The sequence below is a fragment of the Dendrobates tinctorius genome, unplaced genomic scaffold (assembly GCF_039654945.1).
Source record: "Dendrobates tinctorius isolate UK_male_01 unplaced genomic scaffold, ASM3965494v1 ptg000032l, whole genome shotgun sequence".
Classification (NCBI taxonomy): Eukaryota; Metazoa; Chordata; class Amphibia; order Anura; family Dendrobatidae; genus Dendrobates; species Dendrobates tinctorius.
The window spans coordinates 35,642,501-35,653,702 of NW_027361700.1; the positions used below are offsets into that span (position 1 = coordinate 35,642,501).

At 45.5% G+C, this 11,202-nt stretch overlaps 1 protein-coding gene across 3 annotated transcripts in view; it reads left to right on the top strand.

The window, feature by feature from the left end:
- The window catches only part of LOC141086573 (NXPE family member 1-like), a 249,486-nt gene extending 241,005 nt beyond the window's left edge, over positions 1–8,481 (top strand). For all 3 annotated transcript variants that reach the window (XM_073572727.1, XM_073572728.1, XM_073572726.1), the window contains exon 6: positions 7,092–8,481. In XM_073572727.1, coding sequence (XP_073428828.1) covers positions 7,092–7,627 — 536 coding nt within the window. In that variant the 3' untranslated portion in view covers positions 7,628–8,481. The remainder of the gene's footprint in view (positions 1–7,091) is intronic.
- The last annotated feature ends 2,721 nt before the right edge of the window (positions 8,482–11,202 follow it).

Below are 11,202 nucleotides of genomic sequence, written 5' to 3' on the forward strand. Positions count from 1 at the left end.
AAGTAGTCTGCATTTACATAACGTTGCTGTCATCCATAAGGCTTACAAAGTCAGGGGAAATACAGCCCTTATTCAATTTTAGAAGAGTCGGCCTGTCTGCATTTTATGTTGGCAGGCATGTGCGCTTATCCGTTATGATTGCACCTGCCAAACTAAAAACCTGCTCAGACAACACACTCACGGCAGATCATGGCAGCACCTCCAAGGCATACAAGGAGAGGTCGGGCTAAGTGTGCAGATGTGGCAAGCAATAGTTAAAGGGCACTGGAGGATCAGGAAGGATGATGGTATGATCACTTAAGTAGTCCTTCACCATCTTGGTCAACTTCTCCCTCCTCGTCATAGTTACATCCACAGATAGCCCTTGCTGTTGGGACGCACTCATGAAAATGGCCCATATGGTGGACATTCCTCCCCCCCCGAGTTCCGAGTTGTGGCCCTCCCCTGTAATCCTTGTGAGCGAAAAGAGCCGGTACCACCAGCATTGTCTGGGGATAATCTTTTGAGCAAGTCTTCCACTACGGCCCATTGGCATACATGCACTGAAAATGGCACGTCTGCCTCCAACATTAGAGAAGCAAATTTCTCCTTGTACTATGGGTCAATAAAGGTGCAGAGCCAGTATTTCATGGTGGACAAAATGTCTTTCACGTGAGGGTCTTAGGAAATGCATCTGGACATTTACTCTGCCATGTTTGGCAGTCTACAAAGAGTCAAACGTCCAATGTTCTCACCAGGAACAACACTAACCATCCTTTCCTCCTCACGATGCATAGCTTCCTCCTCATCCTTCTTCTCTTCAGGCCATCCATGCTGGGCAGGCATGAAGCTAGGATCAGGAGTACCCTCTGCAGCGCAGAGCAAAAAATCCTGTTCCTCCTCCTCCTCCTGTTCTTCGTCACCACCCAATATGGCCTGAGAATACTTTGCGAGGCTGGGCTCTGTGGTATCAGCCACTGTACAATCTTGCTCCATAACCACCTACTCGGCATTCAAAGCATCTTCTTTCAGATTCTGCAGTGAACATTTTAATAGAAAGAGCAATGGGATGGTTACGCTGATAATAGTGTCATCAACGCTCACTATGTTGGTGCAGTACTCAAAGTTTTGAAGAACCTCACATACAGTAGGTCAGCTATCCACACCCACTCGACAATTGTTATGTGTGGGAGCTGAGTGATACTCTGATGTGCATTGAGAAGATGGAATTCAGAGACTGCCCTTTTGCTGCTCACTAAAGCCCCCGTCTCACATAGCGAGATCGCTAGCAAGATCACTGTTGCGTCACCGATTTGTGACGCAACAGCAATCTCGCTACGTGTGACACATAGCGGCGATCTGGCTCCTGCTGCGATGTCGCTGATCATGCTCGAATGTCCTGGGCCATTTTTTGATTGCTGGTGTCTCTCTGGCCAGCGCACATCGCTGTGTTTGACAGGGACAATGACAAACGACCTCAATACTACAGGTCTGAGAGACAGGGTCCCAACAACCGTCGTATCGTTCCGTATCATTGCTGCATCGCTGCTGAGATCTGATTGTTTAACATCTCACCAGCGACCACGCAGCGATGCACCAGCGATCCCTACCAGGTCATATCGTTGTCAGGATCGCTGGTGCATCGCCAAGTGTGACAGTACCCTAAGCCTTACCACATATGGAAGGTTGAATGTGTGGGCAGGTCACAAATCAGTCGGTGATGAGGTAAATTAAAACACTGCTGCAGTGCAGCAAGACCAGCAAAAGCCTGAGATGACTTTCAAACATGTGTGCTGTGGCATGGCGTACCTTGGCAAGTAGGTCAGGCAAGTCACGGTATGTTTTTAAAAACCGCTGTACAACCAAGTTCAGCATGTGGGCCATGCATGGAACGTGTTCCAGCTTGCCGAGCTTTAAAGCCGCCACCAAGTTACGCCCTTATTGCACACAACCAGACCTAGTTGGATGTTCAGCGGAGAGAGCCACAGATTTGTCTGTTCTTTTATCCCTTTCAACAGCTCGGCTGCGTTGTGAGCTTCATCACATAAACAGATGAGCTTCAGCAGAAAGTGCTGCTGCTTTGCCAAGGCAGTGCTGCAGATTTTCCAGCTGGCGAGTGATGGGGAGGCTAGTTCCGCTGAGGATGAGAAGGAGAGACAAGAAGTCGAATACGAGGAGACTGAAACCCTGATGCAAGTTGGACTGCTATTCTTGGTGTGGTTAAGTTGTGTGATGTCCCAGCGTCTGACTCTGTCCCAAACTCCACCAGGTTAACCCAGTGTGTCATCAGGGAAATGTATCATTCCTGTCCACAAGAACTTGTCCACATGTCTGAGGTTAGATGAACCTTCCCTTTGAATGCGTTGGCCAGAGCACGGCTGATATTGTGTAGCACGTGTTATGTAACGCGGGAACGGCACACCATGAAAAATAGTGTCGGCTGGGAATTGAGTACTATGGGGCTGCCACCGCCAAGAGGTCGTGGAAGGACTCAGCTCCCACAAGTCGAAACAGCAACCTTTTTCCAGGGCTAGCAATCTGACAACGTGGGTTTTTAGAGTTTGGGCCTGTGGGTGGGTGGCTAGATATTTCTGCTTTCTAGTAAATGTCTTGGGCAGGGACAACTGAATGCTGCGCTGGGACAACGAAGTGGACGTGGTTGCTGACTGTTGTGTGTGTGCAACCGCTGGTTATGGGCAGAAGGCATCAGCGCCTGCTTCATAGTCAGCAGATTGAGAAGGCTGTAAGGGGAAGGGGCAGTGGTTTTCACCCTCAGACTCAGATTTTATACCTAGTCGCCCATTTACTGGGGTGCTTGGCTGCCATGTGCTTTTGCATGCTGGTAGTGCTCAGGTTGGCAGTGTTCTTGCCTCTTCTTAGCTTGGTTTGGCAGACGCTGAAAATTATAGTTGTTTTATCTGAAGGACTTTCAGGAAAAAAAAACTGCCATACAGGAGAATAACGCACCAAATGCCTGTTATCTAGCCTATAGTTTGGGGGCTCTGTGGAACAGTTGATCGAGTTCTGCCTCTGGGCAAACCACAACCTCTTCTTGCCTGTTTTCTTGCTATAGATCCATCCCTCTCTGCACTGCTGTGCTCGCTTGGTGTGCGACCGTGCCAGGATGGATCAGTGGCCTCATTATTACGTCGACTTCCGATTCCTCAATCTGATCTTCCTTCTGATTTGCGATTTAAGGCTGACCTGATGGCAACATTGCCTCATGATTATCCTCCACCTCTTCAGACATTAATTGATCTTACCCAAAGTGCCTTTCTCCTGCCCATGGGTGCTCAAATGTTTGGGCATCACTGCACTCCACCTCCTCATGACCCTCTTTAATGGTGCACGTTGAGAGGCGTGACAAATTACAAGAGAACATAAACAGTTCCTTAGAGTGGCCAACGTTGGGGTCATATGTCTCCTGGGACTCGATGGTGCTAGGAAGAAGGACCAGGTTGAGGATTCAAAGGCCCAGCCTCTTGGCTATTGAGACTGGATTTATCTGAAGGACTTTCAGGAAAAAAAAACTGCCATACAGGAGAATAACGCACCAAATGCCTGTTATCTAGCCTATAGTTTGGGGGCTCTGTGGAACAGTTGATCGAGTTCTGCCTCTGGGCAAACCACAACCTCTTCTTGCCTGTTTTCTTGCTATAGATCCATCCCTCTCTGCACTGCTGTGCTCGCTTGGTGTGCGACCGTGCCAGGTTGGATCAGTGGCCTCATTATTACGTCGACTTCCGATTCCTCAATCTGATCTTCCTTCTGAGTTGCGATTTAAGGCTGACCTGATGGCAACATTGCCTCATGATTATCCTCCACCTCTTCAGACATTAATTGATCTTACCCAAAGTGCCTTTCTCCTGCCCATGGGTGCTCAAATGTTTGGGCATCACTGCACTCCACCTCCTCATGACCCTCTTTAATGGTGCACGTTGAGAGGCGTGACAAATTACAAGAGAACATAAACAGTTCCTTAGAGTGGCCAACGTTGGGGTCATATGTCTCCTGGGACTCGATGGTGCTAGGAAGAAGGACCAGGTTGAGGATTCAAAGGCCCAGCCTCTTGGCTATTGAGACTGGATTGCATGGAAGACTTCATGGTGCTGCTTGTCAACACACTGGAGCCTTTGTCTGCCATGCAACTCGCAACATCCTCACACTTGTCTGGGTTTGAGAGTGGTGCAGCACACTAACCAAATTTTGACAGGAAACTAGAACGAGATACTGTCACCTTCGGATCTGTCACATGGCTTTGGCGGGCACCATCACATCCACATCCCTTAACATCACCCTTTCTCATCTGGAATGTGTTATTGGGTTGCCCTCCAGTCCCAGGGCAGTGGGGTACTTGGTACCGGGCCGGTGTCAGGGGGAAAGTATCATGGCAGCTGTGACCCGGTCTGTGGCCCTGGGCGCCCAATGTCAATGGTGGAGTGTGGTTAATGGAATTGAATAGTTCGTGACGCCACCTGTGGTGTTCGGCAAGGGAGGTGTTAAGCCGACGCTGCAGACAGATCCTCTGGAACAGATGGTGGGATGCAGCAATGGTGGTATAGCCCTCCACAGGCAGGGCTGTTGTCCCAGGGCAGTGTAGATGTGGGGACACCTTGATGGTGTAGTGTCCGGCGCAGGGAATGTAGCGGTGCTGGCGGACGCAAGAAGGAATGGAGGACACCAGGGCTTGGAGTTTCAATGCTTTACTCACAGATCTTGGTAACCACTGGTGCCCACTTCCATGCTGTGTCCTCCGGGGCAGAGACTCAATCAACCTCCCGGGCAAGTTAGGCTTCTCCTCTCCAACACTCCGCCAACATGTACCTTTCCTGAATGACTCCTCTATTGCGCCTTTAGTGTGAAGAGCTCCAGTACCGTGGTACTCTGAAGTTCCTCCTGTCAGATGTTCCTAGAACCTTACTTGTATGACAGACAGCTGTAGCCTCTATCGGGGAGTCCTCTCTGAGTACTAGCTCTCTATTCGGTTGCTGTTGTGTCCCAAATCTTAGATGGGAGTAGTGCATTTACAGCCAACTACTCCACCGGTGTCTGCTGCAGAGCCATAAGTGTCCATACAACCTCGGGGACCGGGCCCCGGCCTTGCGCTGAGAACCTATAGGCAGGGTTCCTCTTCCAACCCACAACTCATCTCTGTTCTCCTACTCCTTCATTCCGCACTGTTCCTTCTCTCTCTTATGGAAGCTTAGGTTGCAGTCCTACGTCTTTCTCCTTCTGTTCCTTTCCTAGGGAGCTCGTTCCACTAAGACCAGTCCTCAGCCTCGCCTGACTGACTGTCTTCCTCCGCCTTGAGCTCCCGTCAGGCTGACCTCCTGTCAGCCTGCTCTCTGACTCAGACTCCAGACTAAACTGAACTGAACTCAACTGAACTGAACTCCAATTCTAAACCTTCCCACTCTTTTATATCTAACTCCACCCACCTCCCAGCACATCTCGTGTTACGAAGCAAAGACCCACGAAAGGTGCTCTGCTATCCTCTAAGCACGGAGCCGCAATCCGGTCCATTGCTGAACTATCCTGTGTGTGGGTGCAGGTGTTGGAGTGTGGAAAGGAGCTCCCAACTTACCTAGTTGGTGGGGCACTACACCTTAGGAGAAGGTGCAGTACCTCTATGGCGACTGAGCCTCAGGGGCGCCACATTATGTTTATGAAACCAAAAAATACTAGCTTTATTTTTCACAAGTACACTTACAAAGGTCTTATGTGCAAATTCACTGTATCTAGCAATGTGTGGCTATTTTTTTGGAGATCGTCTTGCTGACACACTCCAAATGTGGAGTAATGAAGATTATTGCCACTGCTAAATTGTCAGGTACGATTATCTCTACCCATATTGCGCCAGTGGCACAACTGGTAAATAAATACATGCTATTTTTTAGAACAATAGAAAACTAAGATTTTTTTCAATCGACTTGCTAAAACACTGCAAATGTGGAGTAATGAGGATTATTGCCCCTGCTAAATTGTCACGTACAATTATCTCTACCCATGTTGTGCCAGTCACACAACTGCTAGACAAAAATTTGGTACTTTAAGTGGAAAATAGCGGAGAGCTGCAGCATGTAATTGCAATAATCTCCCTGCTATTAATTTTCTCACTAATAAATGCTCAGTATAAACTCCTATCACTCTCCTTACACTACTTTCACTTTCCCTATGCTCAAACTGTGCTCTCAGTACGCTGTTTCCGGATGCAATGTGCACAAGATGGCACCGGCAGCCTTTAAATTGTCCCTATGATGCTGAAAGACCAGCCGATCGCAGTAATGCCACACCAAAGATGGCGCCGGCATTACTGTGATTGGCAAGCCAGCCCATCATGTTCATTTGCTGTAAATAAAGCGTCAAACATGCTGGGCCGGTCACTCCAATTTACTGAGGCGAATACCAAATTATTTGCTGAGTAACGAATAGCCCGAATACTGTACTATTCGTGCGAGAAACAAATAGTGCCAAATGTATTTGCTCATCACTAGATGACCTGATAAAGTATGTAAAGAATTTAAAGCACCACTCCAGAGTTATAAGAAAATGTCACTGCCAGAATAGTTTCACTAATGTCTTTTTACTGCTGCTAAAATATTTACCAGCCCCTGCCTTCTGCTCTTCCTGCCACCATTCCATTCCCTTTCCAACATATTTTGACTGCAGCTCCTGCCGGACTGAAGTCAGATCTAATGGTCACATGCTCTCAATGTAAGCCTTGTTTTGCGTCGCACAGATTTATGATTTCCGGTTCAACCAGCAAACACTGGAGCAACTAGAAAAAGCTGACTGGAGTGGTGCCGAGAAGAGCAGAAGATGGCAGCTGGTAAGTATTCAAATACAAATGGGGGAACATACATTAGTACTACTTCGGTGGTGAAATAAAAAAAAGACCGTATTGGTGCATGAACAAATAATATTTTAGGGATTTAATAAAGTTAATAAAGTAAGTTGTAGAACTGATATTTTAAGAACCTTGCATTTATAATATTTCAGTTAATTATGTTAAGAATAATGTAAACAATTTCCTCACATTTTATTTAATTAATATAAAAATTTAGTTTAATAAGATTTGTCTTGAATTTTTTTTTTTTTCCTCTCGTTTACAGGACTGAAGTTGTTTAATAATCATGGAATCGGTTGGCATAAAACACATTTAGAATTTGATTTGACAAATCATATTTCCATCCAGTGGAAGAAGCATGGACACCCCTTCGTTACTCAGAGCTTCTTTTCAATGAAGGACCATGCCTATATCGCTAATGAAATAGACAGAATTGGTGGAGGTGCTAACACTATAATAGTAATTTCTGTAGGACAACATTTCCGACCTTTTCCTCTTGACCTGTTCATCAGAAGAGTTCTTAATATTCGCAAATCCATTGAACATTTATTTTTAAGAAGTCCGGATACAAAAGTCATTGTAAAGTCAGAAAACACCAGAGAAATGAATAATGATGTTGAACGATTTAGTGATTTTCATGGATACATTCAATATCTTTTGGTAAAGGACATCTTCAGGGGACTTAACATAGGTGTAATTGATGCTTGGGACATGACCACAGCCTATGGATCATATAATGTCCACCCACCAGAAATAGTCATTAAAAATCAAATCAATCTGTTTCTTTCTTACATTTGTTAATTATATTATTGCATGTATTACTTAATCAACAGAATATAACTCCAAGTAAATCAAACTTCTGTTTCTGAGTGGTTCTGCAGGTGAGGATCACAGGCCACATCTCAGTACCAATGCTTTCTGGCTAATGTTTTGGTCACTTTTGAATGTTTGTTGTGCTTTCACACTCGTGGTAGCATGAGACAAACTCATGGGGGTTGTGCTCACAGCCCAACACCGTGCAGGACGCTTGGCATTTGCCACAGAACACCAGGATTGGCAAATTCACCACTGGTGCCTTGTGCTCTTCACAGATGAAAGCAGGTTTACACTGAGCACATGTGACAGACATGACAGAGTCTGGAGATGCTGTGGAGAGCAATCTGCTGCCTGCAACATCCTTCAGTATGACCGGTTTGGCAGTGGGTCAGTAATGGTGTGGGATGGCATTTCTTTGGAGGGCCGCACGGTGTTGGGCTGTGAGCACAACCCCCATCTGTGGACATCGGGCACTCAGACCATCCTCATGGTGTCAGTTTCTAACCGCTTGTGCAGAAACATGCACATTTGTGGCCTGCTGGAGGTCATTTTGCAGGGCTCTGGCAGTGCTCCTCCTGTTCCTCCTTGAACAAAGGCTGAGGTAACGGTTCTGCTGATGGGTTGTTGCCCTCCTACGACCCCCTCCACGTCTCCTGGTGTACTGGCCTGTCTCCTGGTAGCGCCTCTGGACACTACGCTGACATACACAGCAAACCTTCTTGCCACAGCTTGCATTGATGTGCCATCCTGGATGAGCTGCACTACCTGAGCCACTTGTGTGGTTTGTAGAGTCTGTCTCATGCTACCACAAGTGTGAAAACACAACAAACATTCAAAAGTGATCAAAACATTAGCCAGAAAGCATTGGTACTGAGATATGGTCTATGGTCTCCACCTACAGAACCACTTCTTTATTGGGGGTTTCTTGATAATTCAATAAATATATGTATATACCAATGGCGCTAAAGCGTACACCCACAGAACACAAAGCAGCAAGTAATAAGACAACACACCACTCAAGTTGTCTCCATAAAATAATAATAATAAATAAACCTGATAGAAACTTGCGCTAATTAAATGTGTCTTGGTTAAATAAAGATATCTTATGAAGAAATCTATTACCTTTACTGAAGCTAAAAACTGGTGAGGCAGGGAAAAAGGTCTTCAGAATGCAGGGTGGATTTCCAGGTCCTTTCCCAATGATACTCCCCGACACAGGAGAAGGAATCAGTGAATTCCGCAACGCGTAGGATTTGCCATTGCTTTCTGGCCCCATCAGCGCCCCATAGGGCTTTCTTGCCTGTCACGTGATCTATCACGTGACTGTGACGTCACGCAAGGTCCTTCAGCTTTTTCGGACCTTGCAGGCCTGCTTTTGCAAGCGGCGGCTGGTACTCTTACAGCCTGCCGATATACACCTCCAGCTGCGCGCCAGTCACCGGCCGGGACGGCGGCATGCTAGGAGGTAGCACCCTTTAGCTCCAGTAACTTTTTATATACCTGTGTCGGGGAGTATCATTGGGAAAGGACCTGGAAATCCACCCTGCATTCTGAAGACCTTTTTCCCTGCCTCACCAGTTTTTAGCTTCAGTAAAGGTAATAGATTTCTTCATAAGATATCTTTATTTAACCAAGACACATTTAATTAGCGCAAGTTTCTATCAGGTTTGTTTCTTGATAATTGCCAATAATTTCCGTCTATTGTCTATTCCATTTGCACAACAGCTTGTGAAATTGATTGTCAAACAGTGTGGCTTCCTAAGGGGACAGTCTGATTTCACAGAAGTTTGATTTACTTGGAGTTATATTCTGTTGTTTAAGTGTTCCCTTTATTTTTTTTTAGCAGTGTGCATATATATATATATATATATTATATACACAGTATATATACATATATATATATAATCTTAGGTTAATATTTTATGCATTTTTTAATGTTAGATCACGGGGCAGCACGGTGGCTCAGTGGTTAGCGCTGCAGCCTTGCAGCGCTGGGGTCCTGGGTTCGAATCCCACCATGGACAACATCTGCAAGGAGTTTGTATGTTCTCCCCGTGTTTGCGTGGGTTTCCTCCGGGTACTCCGGTTTCCTCCCACACTCCAAAGACATACTGATAGGGAATTTAGATTGTGAGCCCCATCGGGGACAGTGATGAAAAATGTGTGCAAACTGTAAAGCGCTGCGGAATATGTTAGCGCTATATAAAAATAAAGATTATTATTATTAAAGTTAGCTTAGTGCACCTAATTTAGCTCTATTTTTTATAATTAATGTATGTCAATTCTTGGAAAAAATGAATATAGATTATAACTGGACTGTAACGATAATGTAAAGTATCATGCATTTTTCCCTATTATCATACCTTCTGGAACATTCCAGAATCTTCTATTCACATACTGAACTCTGTTATGCCAGTGGTGAGGGTTTGACCCCCCTGTTCCTTTTCCCCTTGCCTGTCATGCCTGCAAATTTCTGCTCACTCACAGTCTGTAGCCTGAAACTACAGCTTACTCACTCCTTCCTGTCCTCCCTTCTCCGCCAGGAATGTCTTAAACAGCAGAAAGAATTTCCTTTGTCTGTTTTCCCCCATGTGATGGCTTCTCATATCCAATAATGAAAATCTAATCATTTGGTGATAAAGCGACGTGAGTTTGTGATAGAAAAATGACAGATACATATTTGGAACATGCTTTGATAGAGCTTCACATCAGCACCTCTTGCTAAATTCTAGAGCCAACAGAACCAGAGAAATTGATTTCTCTTGAACAGAGGGGAATAGCTAGTTCAAGTTTGGAATCATAAGGATGCTAATTTTAATAGAAGATGAATGATGTATAAAAATATTACCCTCACCCACAAAGCCCTCCATGGCTCAGCACCACCCTACATCTCCTCCCCTGTTTCAGTATACCACCCTACCCACACCCTTTGTTCTGCTGATGACCTGAGGTTAGCATCCTCAATAATCAGAACCTCCCACTCCTGTCTCCAAGACTTTACACGTGCTGCGCCAATTCTTTGGAATGAATTTCCCAGGTCAATACGATTAGTCCCCAATCCCCAAAATTTTAAGCGTGCCCTGAAAACGCATTTATTCAGACTGGCCTATCGCCTCAACACATTAACCTAATCTATCCCTGTGTGGCACAGCCAAAAGTTTTACCATAACCAGGTTCCCCGCATCTTGTTCCCACATGCTTTATGCATCCATTAGCCCTCTGTGTCTGTACTGTTACACACTTAACATTATGGCTGGTCCATACAATCAGGGCAGCTGTTACCACCCACCTTTTGTGTCTACCTCTTTCCTCATAGACTGTAAGCTTGCGAGCAGGGCCCTCATTCCTCTTGGTATTTGTTATTATCTATGTGATTATTGTTATGCTGTAATGTTTATTGTCTGTACAAATCCCCTCTGAAATGTAAAGTGCTGCGGAATATGTCGGCGCTATAGAAATAAAATTTATTATTATTATTATTATTATAATGACAGTTCTGCCAATATTCTGCTAGGTTCTCAAGCCCAGTTATGATTGCTATAAGTTTTCAGAACCAAATC